Source organism: Mesocricetus auratus, unplaced genomic scaffold, assembly GCF_017639785.1.
Source record: "Mesocricetus auratus isolate SY011 unplaced genomic scaffold, BCM_Maur_2.0 Super-Scaffold_100004, whole genome shotgun sequence".
NCBI lineage: Eukaryota > Metazoa > Chordata > Mammalia > Rodentia > Cricetidae > Mesocricetus > Mesocricetus auratus.
The window spans coordinates 70,466,599-70,481,940 of record NW_024429189.1 but is presented as its reverse complement, the minus strand read 5'-3'; the positions used below and the strand labels follow the sequence as shown (position 1 = coordinate 70,481,940).

The following is a 15,342-nucleotide window of genomic DNA, read 5'->3' as shown; positions in this document are numbered from 1 at the left end:
GGACAGTGACCACACACATGATGCTTGATCCTTTCTAAACATTCTTATTTACCTTTGTAGCCTCTACTTTGTCATATGGGGACAATGAGGCTGTAAATAAGATAGTACTTTCCCATAATCAGCATGACCACCAAAATCTCATCCCTTGTGATATATGTCATGATCTTGGAATTTAAGGACTATCCTGAAGACCAAGGCAAATTGAGCTGAGTTGGAATTTTCCAATACTCTTGAACATATCTTTCAAGCTCAGATCCAGGATGAGTCAGTTTCTGTGGGTAGGCCTCACCTTCTCCCATGGAAAAATCCCCCACTAACTGTAGCAAAAATCCAAGGCTTAAATTTTAGAGTCAGGCCAAGTGTTCCATTCTCTCCTTTATGTGCTTCTCCCAAGTGGTTCAGTCTGTGTGTGGTGGCTGGGCTTTCCCTCATCTGTAAGAGAAGAGAGGCTTTGATGATGGCCTGGATGTAGAGCAGTCCCAGGACATCAGGAAAGCTCGGAGGCAGCCTCTGTAATCAACATTTTAGAGTGTTGTGTTGTTTACATTAAACCACCCATTAAGACAGCAATGGACACAGGGCTCTGCCTCTCCTGCAAGAATAAGACAACGACCACCCAATCCACTATAGCACTTTCTCTCTGGAGAATTAAGTTCTGGGTTGGCCAATCCCTTAGTGGCACATGATTCTCAGAGAAGCTGACAGCTCATTACTTGTAGGGAATTTGTTGCTGATTGTCCAACAGGTCCCAACTAGTCACCTAGCATATGAGGTAGTTGTCTGGATTTTGCTCTGTGGGTAGCATGGCTGACTCCCTTTCCTTAGAAAAAGGATGACAGTTTGTTCCCTAAACTGTCATACTTATGAACTTCTGCACAGAGGGGTGTCATGTTGGAAAATGGAAAAGTCTAGATTATCAATAAGATCACTGAGTCAAATACTCTTCTCTCTGATTATCCCTACCCATGTAGAAGGGATAAGAGACTGAACATTTTTTTAATCCCTGTATAACTTTATTTCATTCGTTGGGTATGAAATAAAACTTACTTTGTTATAGTGTAGTTTTAATAGGCCAAGTCATGATTTATTTTATCTCCAGTTAAATGCAATCTAGAACCAGGACATGCCTAGGTACCTGGTGCTTCTTCTCAACCACTGATTAGCAATGGCTTCGTGTGCCAGGCAAGGTTCTGTAAACTCACCAGTCCCTGTTGTGTTTAATCCTCAGTGAGTCTGTGTAGCTAGGACAGACACTGCCTGCTTCTCAGGAGAGGAGAAAAACATTTAGAAAGGCCAAGGTTGCCATACCAGCAGGATCAGAGCCTCAGCTGCCACCTCCTCAGGCTTTAGTTTGAACCCTAATTTTCAACCAGGGGTGATTTTGCTCTAGGGAATATATAAGGAGAGAGATAGGTAGATAGATAGACAGACAGATAATAGATAGAAAGATAGAGCTGCTGGCATATGAGATCTAGTGGGTAGAAGCTGTGGGTGCTGCTGGATACCCTACCTGTGTGTGACAACTTCCATACCAAAGAATTTTCCAGCTCTAACTGCATTCGCATGCTTCTTCCAGCAGGATTGATAGTGGCCAAGGTATGGTTAATCGACAGATGAATGGGTAAAGAAGATGAAGTACATACGTGTAATAGACTAATACTCAGCCATTGAATGAATGAAATCTTGTTATTTGTGGCAATGGGGATGAAATTGGAGGACATCATGGTGAATGATGAGCCAGACATAAAAAGATGAGTACTGCAGGCTCACTCCTACTCCTTGGTGGCAGGTTAAATAATAGAAGAAGAAAAAGCAGTGGACATTAGAGGCTAGGAAGGTGGAGAGAAAGGGGGTGGAGAAGAAAAATGTTAGTAGGTAGCAAAATGCAATTAGAGGAAGCCTGACTTCTAGTATTTTCCAGAACAATAGTGTAATCACAGTCTACAATCATTCAATATATATTTCAAAACAACTGGGACTGTTCTAAGCACAAGCAAAAGAAGAAATACTGGTTATATACTGTATACATATTTGAATTGCCATACTGCACCCTCCAAAGTATGCACAAATACTAGGCCTTAATTACAAATTTCAAGAAAGAATTATTTAGCCCCCAGTTTTAGTTGTGGAGATGTTGCATGAAGCTGGGATTAGCTATTGAGGATCTGGTTCTTAGTGCCTCCTCCCCACCCCCTGATAGCGCCATCAGCATCCCTCAAGCTGAGGATGGAGAGAAGCCAGCCCTTTCTCTGGCTTGCTTCATACACATAGCATAGAACCCCTCTCTCAGTCTTGTATGCGTAGACCCAGTCCCAAGCAACACCTTGACATCTGCTGTTTAAAGAAAAGAAAGAAAAGGTTACTTTTAAATTGGGGTGTGTGCATGCCACGTACTGGACTGCACACTTCTAAAACCACTGTCTTATCTTCTAGAACAGCTCTTCCTTACACCTAGTGAATCAGAACACCTCGCCTCTCACCCCCATCATCCCTGGCTGGGAATGAGGAGTAGGAGACCCAAAGTCATAGAACTAGGAAGTGGAGCCTCGAACCTAACTGGGGTCTTGCAGACTCTAGCTAGACTCGACTTACTACTTGCTTTTTAAGGAAAGCTGTGCTGAAGGCTAAGTAGGGGGCTGAAAACAAGTCCTAAATATTCCTTGCTCCTTTTAATTAAAAGGATAGCTCTTTATATCCCATAAAGCAATCAGTATACATCATGGAAAGTCTACATTAGTATACGGGGGTGTGGGTACGTTGGTCATAATAGGGCTTTTTTATAGTTCTCAAGGCACATTTATTATCCATTATCTCATTTGATCTCCTCAACCGTCCTGAGAGTCTGTTGGAGGACAAATGTCTACATTTTATATTTGAAGGGAGTAGGCTTGTCCAAAGGCCTTGGCTAGCCTAGTTCACCCAAGGTGCCACCTGCTGCTCCCTGTGGCTGCTGTCGGTGTCCAGGACATCTCTACTTACAAGCCTGGGGGAGCTCCCGTGAACTCTGACTCACTAAGGGTTAAGCCACATAAACTCTTTTATGAGTGTTAACCATTTAATGGGCCCTGTAAAAAGGGCCCCTCACCATGCTCCTTGCTTTCCCCTGGAAAAGGGGTGATGGCAGGGAGGAGGACTTGGGAGCGGGTACAGAGTGGGGTGTCAGGACAGCTGAGACCCTGATGTCCCCAAAGCTTCTCTGTGAGTTGAAAACAGTTATGGAAGTTTCCAGGAGATTGTGTTGAGAAATAACATGTGCCCCAAGGAAAGGAGCCCAACTAGAAGCCCAAAACTGGCCTAAGACACATAACAAATTCTTTCTTTAATGTTCTTATCCTTATTATTATTTTTTAGATTTTTTTTGCTTTATGTGTATAAGCATTCTGCCCACATGTGCACCTTGTGTGTGCCTGGTGCTTGAGGAGATGGGGACATCAGATTCCCTGGAACTGAAGTTAGGGATGGTTGTGATCTACCATGTGGGTGCTGGGATCTGAACCCAGGGTCCTCTGCAAAAGCAGCAAGTATTCTCACTGACGGTGTCCACCTCTTTAGCCCAAGCTTTTATTATGACCTCCTAAGATCTTGACACATATAGTATCAGATGATTCTTTTCAGGCTTTGGGTTTAATGATATACCCATTTTGCAGTTGGAGAAGGTGAGGTTCAGGAGGTTTTGGACCAGACAGATACAGAATTCAGCATCATCTACAGCGAGCAGAGGAGCTAGAGTTTTAGTTCCCGCCTCAACTCAGAAGAGTAGGGCTAGCCCTCATACCACCTGCCTTTTCTTAGGAAGTGGGGAACAAAGCCCTGAACTGGCCCAAAGGGAGGCTCCTACTGGATCCAGTAGGTCTCGTCTCTGCCAACATAGACACTTTGAAACTGCCCTGCAGGCAGAGTTCTTGGAACTGGAGGTGGGAGGTCTATTTTCATCTGTCCCCCGAGCCTGCAGGGCTGCTCTCTCCAGCAGGGCTGGGCTCTGAGCCTCAGCCCTCTCGGGGTTAAACAGTAACCTTTCGACTGCTTGTGGGTGAGCAAATGCTGCCAAGTCAGAAACCCAGCCTTGAGCAAACATGAACCAGGGCTGGGCCCTGTTCCTCCCCAGTCACCAAGTCCCCCATGGATGAATTAGCTTAGGGGGATTGTTCTAAAAAGCCCGATGGGAAAATGCCTCTATTACTGTGTGAAAGAAATGTTTGACTTGGTTTATTTTCCTTTCCTCAAGATGAGAACAAAAAACTTCTCTAGAAGGGGTCTTCTGGTGTTGGTGGTGCACGCCTTTAATTCCAGCACTCGGGAGGCAGAGACAGGTGGGTCTCTGTGAGTTTGAGGCCAGCCTGGTCTACAGAGTGAGTTCCAGGACAGTCTCCAAAGCTACACAGAGAAGCTGTGTCTTGGAAAACCAAAACCAAAACCAAAAAAAATCAGTTTTAGCTATTTAGATTGAAAAATGGAGGCCCCAGGTTGTTTTGAGCCCAGCTTATCCACAGAGACACACTGTCCCCGCAGTGGTTTCACTTAACTGTCAGACACTGTGCCAAGTGTTGCAAGTATAGAAATGTGCTTGATCCCTAACCAGCGTCCGGGCTAGACGTGATCATCTGTATTTTCACACAGGGGGATCTGAGGGCTAAGAGATGTCCGTAACCTGTGTGAGCTAGCACTCACTGTAGCTGGCAAGCAGGAAAGCTTGCAGGAATCTCCGCTCTTCTGACTCCAAAGCTCTCATACAGGTACTAGGATGGAGGCTGGGGCTCTCCTGTGCGTCACTAACTGAGTTGTCTGCCATTTCTGCTCTGCCTTTCTTTCTTCACTTTCCACTCATGCTGGGGGCAAGCCTACATGTTCACTAAGCAACAACGGTGATGATGAGGTCAACAATTATAAGTGGTATCTAACCCAGATCAACCCCTAAGCACTGCTCTGTCCTCATAACCTATACAGTATCTAGCTCTCCATCAGGGTCATAAATGTTTGCTGAATACATGAATACATGAATATATGAATGTATTATATGCTTTCCCAAGGTTATGTATCTTTTCTCTGAAGTTCTACATAGAACCATAGAGGAGCTGAAGCTCAGTTAGGTATGTGCGTGTGTGCGTGTGTGTGCACGTGCGTGTGTGCGTGTGCGTGTGCGTGTGTGTGTGTGTGTGTGTGTATGTGTGTGTGTTTACTCTGAGGGGACCATTCCGGTCTGTTGATATGAGTGACACTTGAGAATGCAAAATTTCCTCCAAGTGTGGCTATCCATACCTCAACATTTTGTAACGAACAGTGACATTGCTTCTCAGCCTTTTGGCTAAGATCAAGTGTGAAGAAAGAAAGACTTTTGCAGCCTCACCAGGTTCAGAAAAAAAAAACCTGCCCTTGCTTTGATAATTGCACACACTTCTAGGCTCTGACCTATAGTGTGGAGGGTGTCCAGTTTGGGGCAGGCATATCATAAATACTAGGGAATTTTTCTGAGATGTAAAATTTTTACGTTTTTCCAACATTACTGGTGGGCTATGGATAGAAACTGTTCTCCTGGGCGCCACAATTGAAAATTTGAGTAAGTCACCTTGAGAACAGCTTCAAAGCCTATTGAATTTTTTCCAGGTCTCTATCAGAAGAAAAGCTAACCATAACTTTTAAGCAGCACAGAAAATCTTAGTTTTCTGTACCAGAAAGATGAAGTGTCTGTCACAGAAATCAAAGGATTCCGAATCTTAGCCCAAGCCAAAAGGCTTTAAAAGCTCTGCTGAGATATGATGGAGTCCTTAGAGGATCAGTTCACTTCCAGGAGGACTTGGCACTGAGGAAGCCTTCCTGTGTCCTCAAGCGTGGGGGCCACTTATGTGGGGATTCGAGATGTTGTCTCACATAGGGGCTGGGTCTGAGATTTCACTGATCAAAATTCTACTTCAAATAAAATCTCTCTGGTATTTTCACTTTTGTGAAGCACTTGGACGCTGGCCAGACTTGCCCTGTGAACAGGTATTGTGTTTTCTTCCCTGCTTCGTTTCTGATCAGAGATTATTCATTTATGAATGGGTGGCTATAAAAACTTGCCTCATGCATATGAAAATTGAACCTGGAAAGTTTTAATTGCCATAAGTCTTGCTTTTACTGAAAGGGCTGTGGCAGTGGGTAGAAGGACATGTTCCTTCCTTCCTCCCTTTCTTTCTTTTTGTCTGTCTGTCTTTCTTAAATGAACTCTATGATCTGCACTCTCCAGTGACATTTGTCTATGAGGTGCTGATTAAATGACTATTTGACCCCTTGCAGATCATGATTCTGGAAGGAAGTGGTGTAATGAATCTCAACCCAGCCAACAACCTCCTCCACCAGCAGCCAGCCTGGACAGAAAGCTACCCCACATGCAATGGTAAGGCCCCTGCCATTGGTGGTGGCACAGCCTGTAACCTTTCCTGATCTGACTTCTTTCCCAACTTGATTCAGTGATGACATGGAGGCTAGGGGCAAATCTCTCTCCCCCCTCTCTTCCCTCCCTCTGTCCCTCCCTCCCTTTGTCCCTCCCTCCGTCCCTCCCTTCCTCTCCCCCCTCCTTCCCTGTGTCCCTCCCTCCTTCCTTCCCTCCCTCCTGGTAATTGAACTCTAGGCTTTGCTAATCACAGACTCTACCACTGATCCTTACTTTCTTATATGAGGAAACTTTTAACGCTGTTTGCTCTGCAGGCCCCCAGGGCTCTGTGCCAAAACCCTCTGAGATAGACCACCACCTCCTTCCCAAATGCAAAGATTTGGGTTGGCAATAAAGATGGTAGATGAGTTATCCCAAGGGAATGGAGACATGTCAGTGAAGTTTTCAGTAGTGTTTTATTGGGGATATCAAGATAGGGTCATGGAGGTGAATGTGTACACTAGTACGCACATGTATTTAACCACCCCCCCACACAGGTTAGAGAAGAAAATATTACAGTAGTTTAAACCTTCTAGCTTCTTTGCTGTCACTTCCCAGTTGAAGGAAGAGATTTGTCAGGGAACCAGGTGCTGTCTTTTGGTTCTTTACCCCAGAATATATGGACTCTGAGTGGGTGGATCTCGTGACAACACTTGTATCTAATGTTTGGTGATCTAGCCTGCGGCTGCCAGTGAAAGGTGAATCCGTGATTCTATGCCTCACTGAAGGCATTCAGCACAGCCAGGCTGCTGGGTGTCGGTCCAACAGTGCAGGCTTAAAGAAGCTCCAGGACTCAGCGCACCCCCACTTACTGCTATCCCCCATTCCACGGCCACGATGCAGCTCTTGTTTACCTTGACACACAGATGTATCCTGTCAGGGAGAAGAGTTTGAGGAGCAGGAGCGAGGGCGATGGCAGGGCGATATTCTTTGCGGAGTGGCAGGTCCACGTGGCACTCCTCTTTTAATTTGGAATCCCAGCCAAGCATGGCAGGAAGCTTGAACAGGTGGCCTTCCTATCTTAGATCACTTGTCTCCTAAAACTGCTGCCCTTTCTGATTAGTTACTTATTCTGTGGCAGACCTTGAACTTGCTGTGGGGACCTAGAAAAAAAAATCTTCCAAAGAGAGCAGGAAGTCTCAGCATGCCCCAGGCACTGTCTCTTCTGCTTGCTTTGGAGAAACCGAGCAGTGGACTTAGCCAGGAGCAGAATTGAGATGTCACTTTCATTTCTTAGCTCTGGAGGTGTCAAGAAGAGTTGATCTTTATCAAGACTGAAGGGGGGGGGGAGTCAGCTGTATGGCAGAGAACAGACCCCACTGGCTTTTCAGTTTCCCTGACATGAGGGACTCTGATGATTCCCTGCCTCAAGAGGGAGGCATCTTCTCCTGGCCAACTTCAGCCAAGTTTCTGGCTCTGCCCTCCCAGGTCTGAACAGAGTATCAGAAGCTACCCATAATTAGGTTCACACTGAGTGCACAGGAGAGAGGAACCTGGGCCTGCCCCTGAGCTTATGAGAGTTGTTCTTTTGTTGGCAAACTCACAGCTTACTTGTTATAGGAAATGAAATTATTTTAGGAACATAGTTCATCATTACCACTGACAAAAACCTTGTTCTCATCCTTAAGCAATGCTATAAAAATAATAAAAATAGTAATAAGGACACAGAGATGTTCATCAAGAGCTTTGTGTTGCGGGAGAATTTCTATAGATGTCAAGTTGGGGGCTACATTTTTCCAGTTTTTCATCTGCTTCCCCTGTTGCTCTACTCCATAGGAGAGGCTGAAGAGATGCATTTGTTTGGCTGCAAGGTGGGGGCAATGAAGCTCATCCTATGGGCAGCAGATATCAATGTCAGTCACCTTGATGTCCTGATTTGGTCTTGCCTTCTTGCTCTTGTTGCTTCTGAAGGGAGAGAAAGATGAGATTTCCTAAGACCCTCACTCCTTCCTGTCTTTCCTCTACTGGGATAGAAAACCAGTTAGCCCTGAGGCATTATGGGAATGGAGTCCCGAATCTCTGTCACTCCACAGTCCAGAAGCAGCAGCAGCATGGCAAAGTTGCTAGGGATGCAGAAATTCAGGCCTTAGCCCACACCTCCTGGACTGGGATCTGCATTTGGGCAGTAGTCCCTGGGGATTGCAGTCATACTTAAGTTTTAAGTACTTCTCCAGCATGATGGGACAGTTAGGGGTATTTTCCTTGTGATAAATTTTCCTCATAGAGTGCTGTACCCTGACCATGATATGACTTCTGGAAATTGGAGTATCTGTGACTACTCATTGGAGATCTGCATAGGTTAGAACCCATTAATATTACTTTGTGGAGGGAAAACTAATGTAGTATGTAAGGCTCCACCCCTCTCAGAAGATACAGAAGTGGTTAACAATTGATGGGTAGGCTGGAGAAGACTAGACTCCTTTGGTGGTACATTGTTTAGCTCCACCTATACTCCTATAAGGAGCCCCTCGTCCATGATCCTATAAGTAACCTTAAATTAAACTCAACAGCTCACCAAGCTATACTTTGGCATTGATTCTTTGATCTGATGTTGGCGGCCTATCTTGGGTGAGCAGGCACTTGTTTACACCTCCCCATCATCCAGATCTTGCATTTGTGTCAAGTTCAGTTACATTTGTCTGGCTTGGGCTTGCTGGGTACAAGGTGTCTCCCTCTTGGCTTTGCTATTTACCTTTCTTGGGAAAGGGCTCTTCCCCTTTATCTCTGTTTTCAGAAGACCCTGAGGTCCCTCAACCCTAAAACACAGCCCTAGAGGCTAGTACTCTCTCTCCCAGATCCCATGCCTTTGGGCCAATTCTGTGAAGTTCTCTTATGTGAGAACAAGGCAGCCATGTACATAGACCGTTAACATGTAAAATGTTTGGTAACTTACCCACTAGAATGTACTTCAGGTCTTCAACCAAATTGTCTCACAGTACAACTCTATTCCTGCATTATTGGTTCTTCAGCTGAAAGTGAACCATACTGAGTTGGTAATGACTTCACTATGGCTCCAAAGGATTTTTATGGATATAGGAAGATGAGTAAGACTGGAGTCCATGACCTCGAACATACAGTTTGCAGAGGACAATGAGCCAGAACTTAGAAGCCTATAAAGATAAGCAGAACTTAACAGGTGCCATTACGAGAAATTCTAAGCATGATTCCTGGAAGTTCAGTTACCAAAGCACGTTGGGGAAACTGCAACTCTAAAATCTAAAGAAAGAGAGCTAGAGGTTCAACAGCAGCAAAGGGTGATACAGAAAGGAACCTGGGGACCACACAGAAAAACCACAGAGGACACTAGTCACTTAAAAAGCCGTGGCAAAGTGGCTCAATGCCTAGCGTGGCCGTTTTCTGTCTTATTTCAGTGATAGTAGGAGCTGAGTGGAGAGGGGTGCTGGAGCAGCTATAAACACCAATCTGGAGTGAGGGGATATGTCATTTCAGGGAAGAGCAAAGCCATCAGAGAAAGGGAAGCTTAATTTTAAGGCCCCATTTTGTTGTTGAAAATGACCTGTGTTTAGTGAGTCTCAGCTTTTTCTTTGAAACCTTTGTCTCTGTCATTCTGTGTGTGTGAGAGGGAAAAAAACACAGTCGGAGAGAGGACCATGGTCAGCCCTCTGCATCCCAGGGTTCCACACCAAAGACTCAACCAACTCCTAATTTTTAAAAATGCCTCTTGGTGCTAGAGAGATGGACCCATGGCTAAAGCCTTGCTGGGCAAACATAAGCATCCAAATTCAGACCCCCAGCACCTACTTGAGAGCCAGGAAGGTGTAATGGATTGCATCTGTGACTCCAGCACTGGCAAGGTAAAGACAGGTGGACCTCTGGATCTCTCTGTCCAGGCAGTCTAGCCAAACTAGTGAGCTCCTGGCTCAGTGAAGAGACCTTGCTTTTAAAAATGGGATGGAGAGCAATATTAAACCCCAGACATTGACTTCTGGCCTTCATACATCCACTCAACACACATGTACATGCACTTGTATAGATAAGAACACACACACACACACACACACACCATATATCTGCACTGAGCAAAACAAATTTTTTTCTTTTTGTCATTTTACAAACAATCTAGCATTAACTATTTATACAGCATTTACTTTTTTGTGGAGATTGCAGCTAATCTAGAGATAATTTAAAATATAGGGAAAATGTGCAGGATATATATGTAAATATGACATGCCATATAAGGGATGGTAAGATTTTGGTGTTCATGAGGTGTTCTGGCAAGGTGAATGTATTTGCATGTGCGTAATCAGCTAGATAGTAGATGAAACTATAGCCAACTCTTTCATTTTGGTACTTCTTTGTTGGGGGTGGGGAATGAGCTCAGAGTACTTCAGGTATCATGTATTATCTAATATTCAGAGATGGGTGTGACATTAGGAAAAATAAGAAGATGCCCTGCCACTATTGGGTAATCCCCCCCTCCACATGCTAGGAGCCTGCTATCCAGAGCACATTCAGCAGTTAGCCCCCATGATGATGGGGGCTGTGGTTACGGTCCCCATTATATTATCCACAGCCAAACCTTTTGTGTCTGAGACTACCCAGGAACAAGCAGGGGTCACTCACAGGGCCATATGCTATTTTTGCAGTTTCCAGTGGTTTTTTCGGAGGCCAGTGGCATGAAATCCACCCTCAGTACTGGACCAAATACCAGGTGTGGGAATGGCTGCAGCATCTCCTGGACACCAACCAGCTGGATGCCAACTGCATCCCTTTTCAGGAGTTTGACATCAGCGGAGAGCACCTGTGCAGCATGAGTCTGCAGGAGTTCACGAGGGCGGCAGGCTCTGCGGGGCAGCTGCTCTATGGCAACTTGCAGCATCTCAAGTGGAATGGTGAGTGGTGCTGGGAAGTGGAAGGGCTCCACAGCTGGCTGGGCTCCCTGTCAGAAGTGACGCTCCAGCTTACCATTTCCCCGGACAGGGAGCAGCGGAGAAGGGAGAGGACTGATAAAACTCTCCCTGTGGCTGCCTTCATTTCCAGAAAGACACAGAATACTTGTCTTAGTAAGACAAGCTTTGCCTTTACATTAAAAAAATCATATGCATTTTATTTGATTATTTATTTGAGTGTTTTGCCTGTGTGTGTATGTATTTGTATGACGTGTGTGCCTGGTGTCAATGGAGAGGTCAGAAGAGGGTGCCAATCCTCTGGAGCTGGAGTTCCCATAAGGATACTGGGAACTGAACCTGGGTCCTCTGCAATAGCAATAAGTGCCATTAGCTTCTGAGCCCTCTCTCCAGCCCTCCTTTTCTAACAGTGTCTAATAACTTATTTCTTGGGCATTCACTTGCTTGTTAAAGGTCATTAATAATTTTAAAAAAGAAAAAAAACTCTTATTGACCTAAGATACTTTTATTTTTAGTTTTTAAAATTTTGGTCTGGTTGTCTTGAGACTGAGTTGCACTATGTGGTTATATAGCTGGCCCAGAATTCTCTATGTCACTCAGGTTGACCCTGAACTCAAAATCCTCTTTACTTAGCCATCCATGTTCTAGGATTACAGGAATGTACCAGTACACCCAACCCAGATCCAAGTTCTCAAAGTGGGAGTCCAGTGTATTTAAGAAGGCAAGAGGAACTAGCTCCCTGTATCTGGAGGGGAGAAGGCTAACCCCACCTCTCTTGTTTTTCTTAAACGTACAGAACCAGGCACGGAGAGGTGGTCATCAATAAAGAGCACGCACAGCTCTTGCAGAAGGCCTGTGCTGGTTCCCAGCACCCACATCAGGGGTTTACGACCTCCTGTGAGCCTTGTTTCATGGGATCCAACGCCTATGACGATCCACGTTGCATCTGTGCTCATGTGCACATACCTACACACAGAGGCACACACAAGGACACTCACAACTAAAAATAAAACTAAAAATACACCTATAATTAAAATACTTCTGAACAGAATGATTGGCCTGAAAACATATGGGCCATTTCTGCAATAGTTCCTAAAACCTCAAGTTTGTCTCCTCCGGTCTCTCATCTCACACACAGGAGGGCACCTTGCAAACTGTTCATGGTGACAGTTCACACACACACGGGGGGGGAGGGAAGGAGAGAGAGAGGAAGAGAGAGGGAGGGAGAGAAGTGCATTTATGTCTTAGTAGAACCTGTGTTTGACAAGTAACTAGCTCACAGTGAAGGTGAGCTCTAGAACCCTGTAGACAGCTGCCATCAGCAGGAGTGTGGCAGTGATGGCAGCAGCCATGGTGTCATTTTGGATGTTCTCATCTGGCACCCTGGCATCCCATCTTTTCACTTATCTGGTAATGGTGGTTACTCGTTTAGTTTCTTACTAGAATCAAACAAAAAATGGGCTCTATTATTTAAATAACACTCAGGAATCTTTGCAAAGAGCAGACTTATAGTTGAAGAATTAAAAATACCACCTCAATTATGTCCACTCCTGTAAAGCTTTGCTCTGACTGAAGCCTGAGGCAGGGAGGCTTGGGAGGTGTGGAGGTCATTTTTGACCTTCCATGAATTGTTTGGTCTTACTGTTCTTGCCTTTAAGTGCCAAATGGCAGGAGTTTCCACCGTGGGGCTGTTGTTTCAATTTCTATGCATATTCTATTAGTTTACATTTGTTGTGAATATATTTATAATGTGAATTGATTCATCAAATGAACTTATGGTGAGTACTGTACCCATTTTACAGATGGGAAAACTGAAGGTCAGAAATATGAACCATTGGCAATCTCTGCAGGGAAGAAAATCATTGTATAGTTTTATACATCATAGTCAAGAGGAGGGTGTATGTCATGCACTACATGTGTGAGTGCTGAAGGCATAGGGAAAGGAAAGAAAGCCCATGGTGTTTTATCCATATATGTGACTCACAGATGAATCTAGTAAAGGTGGAGTTGATTGAGTTTAAGATCAAAGTCTTAAGGGCTCGTAGAGTTAAAGTGTCCCGTGCATTTTCACTTTCATTTCATATGCTATCTTAGAGTGAGAGAGCACCATGGAGGTCATGTAAGTAACTCTATCCAGGTTAACCCCCTGAATTTACAGAGGAGGAGGCTGAGACTAGAACAGCCAGTGTTTTGCAGCGCCTGAGTGTGGAGAAGGTGGTCCTCTGGTGTGTGACATCCTTCACCTCTAACACCAACTACTCCCACTCGGGCAGGTGTCTTGGACTGCCAGCTCTCTCGGTGGTGCCAAGGCTGGCTGGGTGACTCCCACCGGCAGACCAGGGAAGACAGCAAGATGGCAGACATTCTTCAGAGAGTCTCATGTTCTTAGCGAAGTGTCAAGTTGTGGCTCTGCCTGGGCTCTGACTTTTCCATCTGTGCTTCACAGGCCAGTGCAGCAGTGACCTTTTGCAGTCCACACACAATGTCATTGTCAAGACGGAACAAACGGGTGAGTGGGGAGAGGCAGAGGCAGCCGACTTGGCCAGGCAAAGCCCCGGGGAGCAAAAGAGGAGGGAAAATGAGGCCATGGGAGAAGAGTTAGCCTGGAAGCCATGGAGGTCGCTTCCTTGCCTCCAGGCCCCACCCTGCCGTAAGCTGCTTCCTTGCCACGGGATGCATGACCACCAGTTTTGTCTAACGTGTACATGGGTGGTGAGCCCTCCTTCTGCCAGTCACGGCACCATCCAGATCCAAGGCCAGTAGCTGGGTTAAAACAGACTCTGAGGTGGGTTTTCTCCTCAGAAAGAGTGAACTTGCGTTCAGAAAAGCAAGGGGAAGGAAGTCTTTATTCCCCCCTCCACGGGAGTGAGCTCCACAAGGAGGGAGCTGCTGTCTTGATGTTGCAGGCAGCATAGTCTCTGGGCCCTAGTGAGCTTCCATAGAGATTTATACGTGACTGTAGAGCCCAAGCCTCATGAGCATATTTCTGCTTGAAAGATCCTATCCTGGGCTCTGAGCAAAGTCTGTAGTTTCAGAATGTCTACACTCATTTTTGTCCTTTTTCCTCTCTCCCCCAAACGTCATGGGCACAAACAAAACAAAACAAAACAAAAAACTATGCAGGTGCCACTGCTCCTGAGTCACTCCCTGTGTCCACATCAGGGAGATTATAGGCCACGTGGGTTGAAAAAGTTTGCTTCAGGTCTCCCTGAGGCTTGCGTGCTAGTCACCAAGGACAGAATTTGACCTGGGGGTGGTTTTTGAGTCACTTGGCACCAAAATTAGCCCATGCGGTTATTTAATCTTTTATAAGGGCCCTGGTCTGCCATTATTAAAGAGAAAAAGAAACAGCTGCCAAACATGTCAGTTAGGTCTTCCCAGGCCTGTCCTTTAACTTGCATGGTCTGTGTTTTGTAGGCCTGCCCAAGCTCTGCAGGCAGATGAGGATCTGGTTTAGAGGATGGCCTTGGCATTACATATAGCCCTACTGCAGGGGTCAGGGTGATATTGGAGAGGCCCCAAGGAAGATGATAATCCTCCTTGACCATCCGGACATTCCTGTGTTGCCGGTTCAGAAAAGGTCCACCCTGAGAAGAGGGGAGAGGAGGCTCACAGAGGGGCCAACACCTCCCCAAACCTCTTTGGAGATTGTTTTTAGAGACAACAATAGATGTACAAGGTGACCCAACAAGGACAGAAGGTGTAACCCCAAGAGTCTGGGCTTAGGGTGTCCAAACATGTAGCTGTGAGTTCAAATACCAGCTAAATCCCCATGTTGTAAACAGAAGGACTTAGCCAGTGAGTCAGGCTTTATACCATTTATGCTATAAAAACAAAACAGAACTCAGCCGGTGACTTGTCATCCTGGCCCTCACATGTAAAACCTGGGTACTGGGGAAGCCAAAGCAGCCCAGATTGGGGGCCAAGAGCTTGATGCCAGGGACAAGGTGAGAGCATCAAGCTCTTGGCCAGCCTGCAAAGAGAATGCTTGTGTTGGAAGCTGGCCTGGATCTGGCGATTATGTGGGAGTTGGGCTCACTTGGGGCAGGTGGAGGGAGTTTCCTTCTA

At 45.6% G+C, this 15,342-nt stretch overlaps 1 protein-coding gene across 4 annotated transcripts in view; it reads left to right on the top strand.

The window, feature by feature from the left end:
• Positions 1 to 15,342, top strand: part of Ehf (ETS homologous factor) — a 40,430-nt gene that overhangs the window by 14,077 nt on the left and 11,011 nt on the right. For 3 of the 4 annotated variants that reach the window (XM_005064852.4, XM_021231487.2, XM_021231477.2), the window contains 3 exons: positions 6,271 to 6,370; positions 11,014 to 11,259; positions 13,721 to 13,783. In XM_005064852.4, coding sequence (XP_005064909.1) covers positions 6,274 to 6,370; positions 11,014 to 11,259; positions 13,721 to 13,783 — 406 coding nt within the window. In that variant the 5' untranslated portion in view covers positions 6,271 to 6,273. Of the gene's footprint in view, positions 1 to 4,617; positions 4,734 to 6,270; positions 6,371 to 11,013; positions 11,260 to 13,720; positions 13,784 to 15,342 lie in introns of those variants that run through there. The other variant, XM_013118019.3, reaches the window with a different exon arrangement.